The sequence below is a fragment of the Cebus imitator genome, unplaced genomic scaffold, assembly GCF_001604975.1.
Source record: "Cebus imitator isolate Cc_AM_T3 unplaced genomic scaffold, Cebus_imitator-1.0 Scaffold194, whole genome shotgun sequence".
NCBI lineage: Eukaryota > Metazoa > Chordata > Mammalia > Primates > Cebidae > Cebus > Cebus imitator.
The window spans coordinates 1,928,816-1,944,731 of NW_016107509.1; the positions used below are offsets into that span (position 1 = coordinate 1,928,816).

Below are 15,916 nucleotides of genomic sequence, written 5' to 3' on the forward strand. Positions count from 1 at the left end.
CTCATTTCCATACCTTTACAGATACCATTCAGAAATTCTCACTCAATAGAGTAGGGTGGGGCTCAAGAATATTCTTTTCTAACCAGAACCCTGGGTGATTTCCCCCCAAGTATTGGTGGGGCATGCTTTACCCAATGAGGACGTTCACATGGATGGCCATAGGCCACTGAGATCATACTTGTCCAAAACGGACTCTGTGTCCTCCTTCTATCCCACTCCTTCCTATCCTCCCAATCAACAAATCCTGTTGATTCAAACTCAGAAATCTGTCTCAAACCCATCCACATCGCTACATCTCCCTGCCTTTACCCTAATTAAGACATTTATCATCCTTTGCCGTTTTTTGCTGTAATAGCCTCTTAACTGTTCTCTGTGTCCAGGTTTTTGTCCCAATCCAATCAATTCCCTATACTTTCTTTAGAGCGCTCAATATAAACTGAATCATGCCACTTCTCTGCAGACTTCCCTGTGCTGTGGCCTCTGCCAACCTCTCTTGCCCCATCTCTTATCAGCCCTCACCTTGTACTGGGTCATTGAGCCTCAGTGACCTACATGAATTCCTGCCTCTCTACTCTCTGCACCTTGGTTTACGTCATTTCTTTTGCCTAGTGGAGCGTCTGGATTCCTAATTGCCTGGCTTAGTCTTATTTGTCCTTCAAAAATTAGCTCTCCTCATTCAGGAAGGGATCTTGATCCTCTAGTCTGACTTAAGTTCTTCTACATTCTTTCCTGGCAGCAACGTCATGCATCACCACAACAGCCACCACCTTATACTGTAATCGTCAGCGTACCTAGCTGTTACCTAGGCAGCTAGGCCACATAGTATCCCTGTGTGAATTCTAAAGGGCACCCCTTTCTCCAGACTGGTTCCTGTCATTTGCTGGAAATTGCCATAAGACATGTACAAATCCATGATGGTCATGATGCAAGTGGCACATCCTAGTGTTCCGTGGTGTGCTGCCTGCCCGACCCCTGCGGCAATCTGGTGTTCCCTGCTAGAATATAAAATCCTGCTTTCATTTCACTATTTCATTTCCAGCACTTAACATAGGGTCTGATGTAGAGTGGGAAAGAAGCTTGATAAATAAATGAAAGGGAAGCTATTTCTGGCTATTATTCCCCATGCCAAAAATTCTGACAGCCCTTACCAGGGAGGAAGCTAAGCTGTAGCAGTACCCAAAGTTGAATGAGCACCCAAATATTCTGGAGAATTAAAAATTAATAAGTAAAACCTCCGTGCCTTACTTCAAAAGCACCAGGTTGGGGCCTGATTATCTGTCTTCATTTAAAAATTGCTGATGAGATTCTAATAATGATTAACCAGATCAGCTGGGAACCATTGGCCACCCAGGATACAACTGGAAACCACTCCCCTGGTCTTGTTTCTCCCTCTTGCCACCACAGTGCTGCCGTTTATCTGTGGATGCCACACCTGGGATCACAGAAGGAGTGTTTCCAAAGAAGGAGCTTGCTTTCTCTGACTTCTCCTGCATCTAGGTGTCTTAGATTCTTGTGCCTTCCAACTTAGACACAGGCACTCAACTAGCAATGAGCAAACATACACAGTAGGGCATTTGGAAGGAGGAGGGACAGCGGTGGAGAGAAGGCGGGTGATAGAGAGCTATCAAGAGACAGAGAGACCAGGAAAAAGAAATGTGATCTGCCCTTTTAATTTTCCAAAATAGTATTTAATCTTTGGACTTATGTAACCTAGAGGTTGCAGCTGGACTGTCTGCGCTGTGTACGCCCTATGGGTCAGGCAAATTTGGACATGTCTAGAGCAGCTAGGTGGATCCACCAAAGAGCTCTTTGCATCTGAAGGGCAACGCACATCACTTATTATTACTACGAAGTGGGGAGGGTGTCACTGGAATAACTGGGGGTCTAAAAGGAACAACTATAGATTCTGCTTGGCAGCTGGGAAGACTGCATGCATAAGCTGATGACATACATAATTGGATACCTACTGACCCTGGTGGAAGGAATTTGTGAGATGACAAAGTTACTGAAATTCTGTGGTAGGGGCTGAGCACATGTCACATGCACTAGATACCCCAGAACAAGACACGTAGAAACATGACTTACAATACAGAAAGATGTTGAGGGGAAGCTACTTGTATATGTGTATACTTTTTCTTGGATTTACTGGCTAAGAATATATACATTAAAACATGAATGGAAATTATTTTTCTTTTTTCTTGGGGTTGGGATAGGGTCAATCATTTATAAATAGGAATAAAATCATAATGGGATAATTTGGGAAGTGTATATGTTTGAGAAGAGGAACAAGTTGTATTTGAGGCAGAAATGGTAAATCTTTTTGCTTTTTTTTTTTCAAACAAGGTTTCACTCTGTCACCCAGGCTGGAGTGCAGTGGTGTGACGTGACTCACTGCACCCTCCACCTCAAGTGGAGGGCTCGAGTGATCCTCCTGCCTCACCCTCCCAAGTTGCTGGGACTACAGGCTTGTGCTACCATGCCTGGATAATTTATTTTTTGGCAGAGATGGGGTTTCACCATGTTGTTCAAGCTAGTCTCAAAACTCCTGGGCTCAAGTGATCCTCCCTTTTTAGCCTCCCAAAGTGCCGGGATTATAGGCATGAGTCCCATGGCCGGCCTTTCTCCTTGCATTTTTACAAGTTCACAAAGTCACTGTGTTCCTATGGCTTTTTATCCCTGATGGTAGGACATCAGAGCTTGAAGACACCATATACTTTTATTGACTGGGCCTTAAAGGGAACGAGTGAATCTGGTGAAATGATGAAGTCCACGCTCTTCCGGGGAGGGTCACCTATTATCAAGTGCATTTCTCAGTTAGAACCAAAGCTTAGAAGAGAGAAAAAGAAGTCTCTGATAAGCATGTGTTTAAGTGCTGATCAGAAGGCTATCTTTCACCTTGTGTTGATTCTTTTTCTCTGATTTGAAAAAGATCCTCTAAATGGCTTTACTGACTTGTTCTCCAGAGCACTGAGTGTGACAGTCAAGCCCCTATGGCTTCAGCAAGTAGAAACCTGACTGCTGCCTGCAGAGGATGACTGTGTGTCCCTGGGCCATTCGTCAGTCCCTCCCCGGGTGCTCACAGGCAAGGAGGAGCTCCTGAATCACAGTCCATTTTGTGAGTTGATTTTGTATTTCAGATCGACGCTGCCAAAGAAAGTTAGGTTTTACCTGAGATTATAGAGCCCTTCAGAATGTATGACTTGATATATCATAATACAATGCCCCCCTTAAGAAATACTTCTTCTCCCACATATAGGATTCATATCCAAATATTTAGGTCATATTAAAATTTAAAACAAAAAAACACATGCTTTTGTATTTCATCTTCTGAAACCTCTTAGGAGCAAAAACCAGTGCATTTAATTATATTCTGCACCAGCAGAATTAACACATGCTTATCAATATCAATAATAATAAGATAAATGTTAAATGTTCTCATTTATGTTTTGAAAGTAAAATGTATTTGAAGATGACAAATTCTGAAAACCGCTAAACACACAGAAATATACTTAAATGATAAAACATGTTTTATTTCTCCATGTTATATCTATGTTTCAATTCTTCTGGTTAAAAGAGAATTCCAAGTCATTTTGATATCTAAGAAGGACATTTGCTAAACAGAATTTTTAAAGAGTTTTAATTTTTTCCAGTTTGGTCTATAAGCAAAATACATGTTACCCAGCATGAAGATTATAGATCTATATCTTCTTCCACCTTTGCAGTAATTTGCAGTATGAGCTTGGAAATAACTTGCCACTAGAATTAACAGGTTCCTCAACTTTTCTCAATTTACTAATATTAGACGGTTCAGCTATACAACATTCTGCCTTAAAGAAAATCACCTGAGATACAAATGATATCACAAATCCTGGCTATACCACACAGTGGAAATATTTTTTCTCACTCAAATAAATATTTACTGTGCAGAAATACTTCTCAATTTTAAATTCTCCAAATGTGAGAATCACTAGTGTCTCAAAAATTTTTATAAAGAAAAACAACTCACCTATTTGAAGAGTATTTCCTTGCTAGGGACTGTGGTAGCTACCGTCATATAAAGCTACATTTTAGTCAGTTCTTTTTCCATCAGACAAAAACAGCCTCAGGTGAAAGCTGGGAGTGAAAAACTCTCCATTCACCCAAGAGGGGAGGACAGTGGTCTGCCAAGTCCAGCAGCCTCATCACACGCCCCACCAGCTGCTTGCTGCCTCTTGTTTCTCAGCGACAGTGACCTCCAACACTTTTTATTTAGCACTGCTACACACCGTGTGGTTTGACGGTACAAGGAACGTATCACGTGCCAAGCCAACACCTTAAGAGGGTGGGAAGCTTTGCAACCAGGAAGACTTGCCGAAAATATTTAGCAGTCAGCTCAACTGCACTTAAGCATAGCCTTGCTTGTTTTTCACAAAGCAATCCAACAACATAGTGAGTCAAGTGAACTGATTTGCACAGTCCTAAACTGGGAACCATCTGAAACTAAGTTTCCACTGCTCCAGAAGCTTCTCCTCTCTCACCTTATACATTCTGAGCAGTCACATGGGAACAGCCGTCAACATTTCTAATAACACTAATTACATTTCCTCCATTTTAGAATTCTATTTTTCTCCAGTCTCTTTGCTCACCTCACATTTGCTTTCATCTAGTCTTTATACTCCAACTCGCTTATGACCAGGACACATACTCTGCAAAGAGAGAGTAGTTTTTATTTAAATATATCTTCCTGGTCATGACATAGGCCAGATTCTTGGAGCAGTGAAAAAAACTGGCAATCGTGATTTCCCAGTGTTTAATCCATCACTCACCAAATGCACCACCAATGCACTCTGCATTTCGTTAGAAGTTGGATTTCAGGTGAGCCAAGTCTCATGGTTTCCTAAGAACTTTGTCACTATGGAAGCTAAGCCCCATTTCCTTTGTTATTAATACCACTGGAACTGAAATTCTAAGAACAAACATTAAACATTCTGAACACAAAGCAGGCTGCTGGCCTCTGATATCAGATAACAAATGGGCTGTAACATGACCTGAGTTTAACTCACCCTTTCTGTCCCAGTGATGGAAGCTTTGAAGTCTCCTTTCCAGATTTCCTGAACGAGAACAGGGAAGCAAATGACGATCTGAAGCTCATCCGGGAAGAAACAGATGTTGGTTTTTTTTGGTTAGTTAAATTTTTGGATCTTGATGTAGGTAATTCTATTGGATCTAAAAAAAAAATTGTAAAATTTTTGTATCAATTATTTCCGAGCAAATATACTTGAAAGAATGAAGCCTTTGCTCTCGTGTCACTTTCTCCCTCTATGCAGTCTAGAAACAGGGCAGGCATCCTCACATGATGACCTCAGGGGATTAGGGGAGTCAGAGCAACCTCTCTCCCGCGCTTCTGATGGTTCTGCGGCATAGTGAAAATCCATATAGTAGGGAATCTTTCAATGTGTACTGTGAATCAAAGTTCCAGACAGTATTCCTCCTTTACCCAAGCTAGGAAGTCAGGGACGCCATTCAATTCTCATGTTGCTTAACCATGCTGTCCTTCAGAAGTTTTTATTTTAGTAACTTAAAACCATGGTGATACAGACATGCTACATAACTTCTTATACTGAAAAAGCAAAGGAAAAGGAAATTAAGCCATTTAAATTGTTCTTTACTCCTTTCCAAAATCTATCTCTGTGGATATGTATTTGCTACATACATGGCTTTTATCTATGTTTGCATGTAATGTATACAGGGTGAACATTCTAAATCCTAAAAACTTGAAATCCAAAATTTCTCCAAAATCCAAAAATTTTGAGCACCAACATGATGCTTGAAGAAAATGCGCATTGGGACTGGGTGCAGTGGTTCACGCCTGTAAGTCCAGCACTTTGGGAGGCCGAGACAGGTAGATCACCCGAGGTCAGGAGTTTGAGACCAGCCTGGCCAACATGGAGAAACCTCGTCTCTACTAAAAATACAAAATACAAAATTAGCCAGGCGTGGTGGCACATGCCTATAATCTCAGCTACTCAGGAGGCTGAGGCAGGAGAATTGCTTGAACTCAGGAGGAAGAGGTTTTGGTGAGCCAAGATTATTCCATTGCACTCCAGCCTGGGCAACAAGAGTGAGATTCCATCTCAAAAAAAAAAAAATGCTCATTGGAGACTTTCAGATTTGGGATTTTTGGATTTGTGATGCTCAACTTTTCAGTTTATATAATGCAAATACTTCAAAATACAAAAAGATCTGAAATCAGTAATACTTCTGGTGCCAAACAGGTTGGATAATGGATATTCAAACTATTTATGTATAATATATATGTATGGATAATATATAGGTATTAAAAATTCAAAGGCAACATCAACATATACAAAACCCATAACATTGGCCAGGCACAGTGGCTCACACCTGTAATTCCAGCACTTTGAGAGGCCGAGGCGGGTGGATCACCTGAGGTCAAGAGCTCGAGACCAGCCTGGCCAACATAGAGAAACCCCATCTCTACTAAAAATACAAAAAATAAATAAATAAATAATCCATAATATTATGATGATTTTGGACATGCTGAGTTTATAAATATTAGAGGAATTTAGGACAAGGGAAAAGTCACCAGGATATATATGGGGGTGTTCTAAAACTCTGAACTGTGAGTCTTTTTTTTTTTTTTTTAAGACGAAGTTTCGCTCTTGTTGCCCAGGCTGGAGTGCAGTGGCGCATTCTCGGCTCACCACAACCTCTGCCTCCTGGGTTCAAACGATTCTTCTGTCTCAGCCTCCCAAGTAGCTGGGATTACAGGCATGTGCCACCATGTCCAGCTAATTTTTTATATTTTTAGTAGAGACGGGGTTTCACCATGTTGGCCAGGATGGTCTCCATCTCTTGACCTCGTGATCCACCTGCCTCGGCCTCCCAAAGTGCTGGGATTACAGGCGTGAGCCACCGCGCCGGGCGAACTGTGTCTTTTTCCATAGATTTGTTTATTATAAGAGTTGCAAAATATTATCAACATAGAAGTTTAGATGTATTTTTACATGTTTCCTGATGTTGCTAATGTTAGCAACATGCAAAAAACCAGTCTATGTGACTCTGCATCAGTAAAGAGATACTTTATTTTGGTATTTAATAATTTCTAGTGCACTTCATTTTCCTCACAATAGTCCTATGAAAGCAAGTTTTAGAATCCTTTTAATCTGTTTTTATAGATACAAAAAGAATTGATTGGTGAAGTTAAATACATGTTGGTAGTCACACAGAGAACCCACAGAAGGCTTTTACTGGAACTCATTCAAAGAGTTTACCAAAGCTCCAGAAGTGTGGCAGCTCCTGCACCACCTTCCCTCCCTTCTCCTCGGATTCTCCCTTCCTCCACTCCTTTGCTTTTTCTTCCCCCTCTTCATCATAGTCATCCCATTTATTTAAGTGCTTACCCCGTTCCAGCTTAATATTGTATTATTTATTTATTTATTGAGGTGGGGTCTCACTCTGTCACCCAGGCTGGAGTGCAGTGGCACGATCTCACTTCACTGCAACCTCTGCCTCCTGGGCTCAACTGATCCTCCTGCCTCAGCTTCCAGAGTAGCTGGGGCTACAGGTGTGCACCAGCATGCCCAGCTAATTTTTGTATTTTTTTGTAGTGATGAGGTTTTGCTATGTTGCCCAGGCTGGTCTCAAACTCCTGAGCTCAAGCAATCCTCCCACTTTAGCCTCCCAAAGTGCTGGGATTGCAGGTGTGAGCCACTGCCCCCACCCAGCTTAATACATTGTACACATAATTTTATTTAATTCTCATAACCACCCTATGAGGTAGGTATCAATGTATCAATTTAAAGATGAGGAAACATTATTCTCTGTTTACAGAGAATAAATGACTTGAACAGACTCACATGAATAGAGACAGAGTGGAGATTTAAATATAGGCCTTTGTTGACATCAGTGTCTACGTTCCTACCCACTACGCTATCTTGCCTGATTAAAAACAAAAAACAAAAAAAACCCAAGACATTATTACAGTAAACTTTCAGTTCACTTCTTTTTAATGTATATTGTATTATAAACTTTTGTGCCTTATGACTTTAAAATGGTTCTAAACATGGATTAGTTACACTGGAGATACACTGGGCCATTATCTGGAATACTATGCCACAGAAGAAAAAAAGAAAAAAAAACTTTAAAATCTTTTTCTTACCATTTTTTGCCATCTCCTTCCTTAGCCTGTATGTAAGTGGTTGTTTTAACATTTGGCTAACGTCTGTTTCATCGCAAAACTTTTTTCTTTGAATTTCTTCAAACCATTCACCAGTCACTCCCTGAAGCCATCTGATATCCCTCTTTGTCTTCTGAAGTTTACTGAAATAAAAATATCAATGCAGTCTTTATTTTCTTAACATCAAGCTCATCCTTAAATCAATGTACTTTTTTTTGAAATGGGGAAGTCTCACTCTGTCACCAGGCTGGAGTGCAGTGGTACAACCTCATCTCACTGCAACCTGCACCTCCTGGGCTCAAGTGATCCTCCCACCTCAGCCTCCCAAGTAGCGGAGACCACAGACACATACTACCATGCCCAGCTAATTTTTTCTATTTTTAGTAGATATGGGGTTTCACCATGTTGCCCAGACTGATCTTGAACTCCCAAGCTCAAGCAATCTGCATGCCTCAGCCTCCCAAAGTGTTGGGATTACAGGAGTGAGCCATCTTGCCCAGCCTCAATGCACTCTTTAAATTCATTCACATCTAATGCAAATTCATGTGATGGGCTAAACTTTTCCTAATGGAGGAGCAGCATAATCTATAAGTCTAGGAAAAAAATGGCCCGAATCAGAATTTCCCTTTCAGCACTGTATGTATTTTAGGTGTTTTCTTGTTTCTTTTTTTCATATTCTTGTAAATATGATGGCAAACTAAAAGTTTTACCGGTAGTTAAAATAATCATCAAGCTGATGAGGACAACCTGGATTAAGCAATGTGCTAAAACCTGACCTAATAATGCAATTGAATAATAGATGTTCTAACAACATGCAGAAACTAGAATATTCTCATTCTGATTACTCATTCATTCACTTGTTAATTCATTAAATGTTTATTGAGCAATGTTAATCAATTTAGTGTTTATGAGGTCCCAGGTAGGCCATGGATTTAACAGTCAAAGTAACAAATAGGATACTTGCTTGTCAATCCAGTGGTCAAAGATAAAAGCTAACATGCAGAAAAAAATTATTGAATGTAATGGTCTTCTTCTTATTCTTATTATTTGAGACAGAGTCTTGCTCAGTCTTTGAAATGGGGAAGTCTCACTCTGTCACCCAGGCTGGAGTACAGTGGCATGATCTTGGCTTACTGCAACCTCTGTCTCCTGGGTTCAAGCAATTCTCCTGCCTCAGTCTCCTGAGTAGCTGGGATTACAGGTGAAAGCCAGCACACCTGGTTAATTTCTTTATTTTTAGTTAGAGGTGGGGTTTTGCCATGGTGGTCAGGCTGGTCTTGAACTCCTGACCTCAAGTGATCCCCTGCCTCAGCCTCCCAAAGTGTTAGAATTATAGGCATGAGCCAGCATGCACCACCAAATGTAATGGTTTTAGATAATGGACATCTTTACACACAAAACACAAAAACCCATTAGTGAGCACAGGTCTAATGCAAAGGTAGTAAGGGATGAGGTAATTTGAGATGGACAGAAAAACCACACAGTGTACAAATGTGTCTGCTCTATAATTTCAGAACACATGGTCTGAAATCCTATTACGTTTTTTTTTCTAGTTTCCTCCCCTTTCCTGCCCAGTTCTCTTTAAAATGAAAGTACCGCTTGAAGTTAATTAAATCCCTGGTTATTGTGATTTATTAATACTTTTTTCAAAGTAGATTAATTCGCTTTATTTAAGGAAGACCCTAGAACTGTTTGGAAATGAGAGGTGCTTAATCCGGAGGGAGATGTTCCTGGATAGGCAAAATGAGCAGAAAGGGGTGTTTGAAGAACATGATCACAATGCTTATAGAGTGGTTACCTTTTTTTTTTTTTTTTTGAGACAGAGTTTTGCTCTTGTCGCCCAGGCTGGAGTGCAATGGCACGATCTTGGCTCACTGCAACCTCTGCCTCCCGGGTTCAAGCAATTCTCCTGCCTCAGCCTCCCCAGTAGCTGGGATTGCAGGCATGTGCCACCATGCCCATCTAATTTTTTATTTTTAGTAGAGGTGGGGTTTTTCCATGTTGGTCAGGCTGATCTCAAACTCCCAACTTCAGGTGATCCCCCTGTCTTGGCCTCCCAAAGTGATGGGATTACAGGCATGAGCCACCGTGCCTGGCCAGAGTGGTTGCTTTTCCACAACACTGATGGAAAAGTTAGGCATGTTGTTGGATTCCAGTCTTGGGAAATAAAGTATTCCACTTGGCTCAGCAGCTGTTATCCTTTATCCAGGGTCTGCCATAAAGCACAAGTGTTAGGGTCTTTGTTTTGTTAAGGAGGTGATGAGCAAGATATCTGTAAAGTGGCAAATTTGGAGTTAAAAGGCAATGAACTGAGGGTTGCAACTCAGGCTCCTGCTTGAGGCTATGAAACTGCTCTTTTATAAAATATTCAAGAAAGAAGCCAGAGGTCACCCTGCCCAGACTTGCATTTTGCAAAGTATTAGACAGCAATTGCCATGTTCAACTTACAGAATTTGCATCGGTGGCTCCTTTTCTGCCATTTCCGCCCTCTGATGCCTGGTACTCCTGTCTCTATTGCTACTTCGTTTACTAACAGCAAACTAAGAGACTGTAAGTATCTGCTTCTAACCAATAGTGGCTGCCTCTAACTTATGGACACCTCACTTACTAATGCCCCACATTTGTACACAACCTCCACTTCTTTGGAGCCCTCCCTAATTGTTAGTTCCCCAAAAGCCAGCAGCACTCTTCTCTGTTTCTGAAAACATCAGTCTCGTTTCAGAAGACAGTCAAGCTACTTGACTTAGAAAGATGCATATAAACCACATTTCCCCCCGAACAGGCTTGATGTAATATTGACTCTCTTTTTACAATTTTTATTTATTTATGCATTTATTTCTAGAGACAACGATTCGCTCTGTTGCCCAGGCTGGAGTGCAGTGGTGCGAATATAGCTCACTGAAGCCTTGACCTCCTAGGCTCAAGTGATCCTCTGGCCTCAGCCTCTCGTAGCTGGGACCACCGTCCCTGACTAATTTTTGTAGAGACAGAATCTCATTCTGTTGCCCAGGCTTGCCTTGAACTCCTGGCCTCAAGCAATCCTCCCGCTTTAACCTCTCAAAGTGTTAAGATTATAAGCATGAGCCACCATGCCGAGCCCAGAAATAATCACAGTTCACTTAATCGTACTTCAAGCTTTCCTTCCATGCTTATGTATGTATCCACCACTGACTGCTTCTTTTCTGTGTTCTGGCTAATGAAGCCAGAAGTATGCATTTCTCTGAAAGTACTCATACACTTTGAATTCCACTCCAGGAAATTTATCTTAAAGTAATAACCCCACCCCAAGAGCATTAATTTAACTGAGCATCATGTAGTTGCTGACAATAATTATGTGGGCAACATAGAATCCTAGGAAAATGCACATGACAAAAATGAAGCAGGAAAACGAAAATACAACATTTATCTATGATTATAGCTATGTAGAATGATCCACCTCTTGGGCACACCAAAAAAAAAAAAAAAAAAAAAGGAAAACACCTGATGTTTTAGAGTAGAATAATTATAGGTATCATTTCTATTTTTAGCTTACTTTATTTTTTTTAGCTTTTTTATTATTCAATGTGTACAATATATGGAACTATTTCTTCTTTTTGTTTAACTGTGAATTTTTATTTGTGTTGTCACCTTTCCATTAATTTTTTTTGGGGATAGAAAGAAATCAGTAATATTGTCGTAATCTGAACACAGTCAATATTACTCTTTCAGGGTGATTTTTCTGCCTCATTTCTCACACAACTGTGATGAAATATATCCTGGCTGGGTGTGGTGGCTCACAACAGTAATCCCAGCACTTTGGGAGGCTGAGGCAGGAGGTCTGCTTGAGTCCAGGAATTCAAGACCATTCTGGGCAACATGGTGAGACCCTGTCTCTACAAAAAACTTAAAAGTTAGCCAGCCGTGCTGGCTTGAACCTGTGGTCCCAGCTACTTGGGATGCTGAGGTATATGTATAATACTCAGTGTACGTTTGTGAAAGGCCTCCTATGGTGCAAATGCTGGCATCCAATGATGAGCAAAGCAGATAGTGCTCCCACCCTAGAGAAATTACAGTCTATAGAAGAGACAGATATGAATCCAATAACAATATTGACATAAGGTAACAAATAGTGGTAAATATGACTTATTCACTCAACACACATTTGAACCCCAGGCAAAGAGCAGTGAACAAGTCCCTGCCTTTATGGGATTTAAATTCTGCTGGGATGGGTGTGTGTGTGTGTGGGAAACATTAAAAAAGTAAATAGGGTTGGGTGTGGTTGCTCTTGTCTGTAATTTCAATGCTATGGGAGGAAAGGTAGGAGGATCACTTGAGACCAGGAGTAAGCGACCAGCCTGGCCAACATAGTGAAAACTCATTTCTACAAAAAATTTTAAAATTGGCCAGCTGTAGTGGTATGCTCCTGTAGTCCCAGCTGTTTAGGAAGCTGAGGCAGGAGGATCCCTTGAGCCCAGGAGTTGGAGGCTGCGGTGACTAGGATCACATCACTGGGCTCCAGCCTGGGCAACAGAGTGAGACCTTGTCTAAAAAAAACCAGCAAATAGCTGCTAAGAGAGCATATAACAACTAGACCTGGGCTGAGGCTCCACCAGTGAAAGTTTCCCTGAGATGACATAGGGCTGGAAGAATGAAGGATGAAGTATGAGGCCAAAGGGTCGTGGCAGGAGGGTCTGGGAGAGAGCTTTCCAGGCAGAGGGGTAGCCTCCATAGAGCAACAAGTGCCCCAAGGAAAGAAGCAAGGAACTGAAAAAAGGTCTGTGTAGCTGGAGTGCAGAGATGGAGAGGAAGCCCAAGCCCAGCAGAAAGGGAGAGAGGCAGCTGTTGGATAACATAGCATTAGAGGTCATGGAACAATGATTGACGGCTCAGCAGGGGCAAGGGACATTGGATTTGCATTTTTAAAAGACCATCCTACTGCTGGGTGTAGTGGTTCACACCCGTAATCCCAGCACTTTGGGAGGCCGAGACAGGCGGATCACAAGGTCAGGAGTTTGAGACCAGCTTGGCCAATACGGTGAAACCCTGTCTCTACTAAAAATACAAAAGTTAGCTGGGTGTAGTGGCAGGCGCCTGTAGTCCCAGTTACTTGGGAGGCTGAGGCAGGAGAATTATTGAACCTGGGAGGCGGAGGTTGCAGTGAGCTGAGATCGAGCCATTGTACTCCAGCCTGGGCAACAGAGTGAGGCTCTGTCTCAAGAAAAAAGAACCATCCTAGCTTCAGGTAGAGAGTGGGTTCTAGTGGAGGGCAGAAGACCAGTCCGGATACTTGTAGAGTCTAAACAAAAGAGGTGTCTGCTTGAACCAGGATGGTGGTGGGGAAGCTGGAGAAAAGAGGAAAGTGTTCCGGGTGACTTAGAGGGGAAAAGCAACCCCCAAGTGATGGCGTTTTGGGGAGTAGGGGTAGAGACAAGTCAAGGAAGATTCCCAGACATCTAATTTACATAAGTGCATAGAAGATGCCACTCACAGAGATCATGCATATATAATCTTTTAAAACCCAAAAGTTAACACTGCAAAAACTTAATATTACCAAAATTTAAATAACACCTTTAACATCATTCATCTTCAGAGCAATCATTAAGTATTTGCATAATATTCAAGCTAGTATGTTTTCCATCCTTTATTTATTATTCTCCTGATGCAGGGCAGTAAGATTTTTCATATAAATATTGCTGTAATAAATATCATCGTGCATTTTCTATTTTTACAGTGTCTCTGTCAGACACTAAAGTAGAATGATTGGGTCAAAGAGTCAAAACATTTTTGTGATTTTTTTTTAAAGTTAAATTTTATTTTTTCTAGAGACAGGATCTCACTCTGTTGTCCAGCCTGGAGTGGACATAGCTCACTGTAGCCTCAAAGTCCTGGGCTCAAATGACCCTCCTGCCTCATCCTCCCGAGTAGCTAGGACTACAGTAGTACGCTACTATGCCCAGCTAATATTTCCATTTTTTGTAGAGATGAAGGTCTCACTCTGTTACCCAGGCTGGTCTCTCACTCTTGGCCTCAAGAGATCCTTACACCTTGGCCTCCCAAAGTGCTGGGATTACAGGCTTAAACCATGGAGACCAGCCCCTTTTTTAATTCTTTATACATAATACCAAAATAGCTGTAGCAATATCACTTATGCCAGCAATGTACAAGTCTGCTGCTAGGCATCCTTGGAAGACAAGGTATTATCAAGTATTTGTATTTGCCTAATTTAATATTTTGGTGGTATTATTTATAATTGTTAGTGATTATTTTTCTTTTAAAAAATCTTTATGTTCTTTGTTTAATGAAATATGTTACACTTATTTGACAAGAGCAAGGTTTGAACCCTCCCCTCATGTCTGTTTAGTAATTACATTTTGTGATTTGAAAATTGTATGTTTTGTCAATTTATAAATCAGTGTCTCAACTGGGCGTGGTGGTTCATGTCTTTGGGAGGTTGAGACAGGTGAATCACCTGAAGTCAGGAGTTCGAGACCAGCCTGGCCAACATGGTGAAGCCCTGTCTCTACTAAAAATACAAAATTAGCCAAGCTTGGTGGTGGGTGCCTGTAATCCCTGCTACTTGGAAGGCTGAGGCAGGATAATCACTTAAACCCAGGAGAAGGAGGTTGCAATGAGCCAAGATTACACCACTGTACTCCAGCCTGGGCAAGAGAGTCAAACTCTGTCTTTAAAACAAAAATCAGTGTCTCAAAGTTCTTTATTGGAATAAGAACTTTTTAATTTTTAAAAAGCTAATTTTTCTTATGTGTTTTAAATAAGAAAGTTTTTGAGCTTTTTTTCTTTTTTTGGTCATGATATTATAATGATGAGATTAACTTTCATTTTGATGAAATTTGGAATGTTGAGCTATTCAGACCTTACTCTGGACAGGGCTGTTGGAAGTGAAATAGACATCATCTGTGGATGTGCTTATGCTAGTATTTGTTTCCTGAAGATAGTGAGAAATGAAGTTCAGACAACAGTGGCATACACATACATGAAGAGGGCAAGATTTTAAAAAAATTCAAATATTTTTAAAGCAGAAATATTTTAAGGATGACTCTGGGATGGGTGTCAGGATAATGATGAACAGGTGCAGTCATCAACCAGAATATTCAAGGTTCAGGTCGATAACGGCACCACGTTTACTGTTATCAAGGAAGCAACACAGAAATAGTTCTGGCCTTTGACGTAAGGGCGACCCAGGAAGGGAAACTATAACATAAAAGTCTAAACTCAAACTCCCTGGGTACCTGTAACTCATCTTCTTAACCCTACACACTCAAGAGCCCTATTAAGTGTAGTTTGTACATTTATAATGGTTAACTGAGCTTTTGGTACTAAAAGGAGCACAACAATGATCAAATCAATGGTTTAGATTCATCCATTTACTAAAAAAAATAAAATATCAAATAAGCTCAACATTTGCGAGTAAGAAAAGATTCTAAACATACAGTGGAAGTGCAGTGACATGAAACTTGAGGACAGTACTTTCTATTTCTGATAGCCTCAGTTTGACAGAGATAACATTTGTTTGTAAGCAGAATTCAATCAACTTCATAACCAGCCTGCACAAGGCTCTTCCTCTTGTTACATATTCAGCGCCAATTGGGACGCACAGTCTACTTTATGCCAATGAGAACCTCAGGGTTGAGAATGACATACATACAGGGAAATTACTAATACACAGCTTGCCTGCTTAATTAGTCCCACTTGACTCAACATATCACAAGGGACTGTTGTCAACACTTCTAATTTGTT

The 15,916-nt window shown here is 41.0% G+C and overlaps 1 protein-coding gene across 5 annotated transcripts in view; it reads right to left on the reverse strand.

Moving 5' to 3' along the window:
- EXPH5 (exophilin 5) overlaps positions 1 to 15,916 on the reverse strand; it is an 81,884-nt gene that overhangs the window by 23,019 nt on the left and 42,949 nt on the right. For 4 of the 5 annotated variants that reach the window (XM_017547067.2, XM_017547066.2, XM_017547069.2 and 1 more), the window contains exons 2-3: positions 8,162 to 8,322; positions 5,043 to 5,205 (exon numbers count right to left, since the gene is read on the reverse strand). In XM_017547067.2, coding sequence (XP_017402556.1) covers positions 5,043 to 5,205; positions 8,162 to 8,322 — 324 coding nt within the window. Of the gene's footprint in view, positions 1 to 4,006; positions 4,938 to 5,042; positions 5,206 to 8,161; positions 8,323 to 15,916 lie in introns of those variants that run through there. The other variant, XM_037745205.1, reaches the window with a different exon arrangement.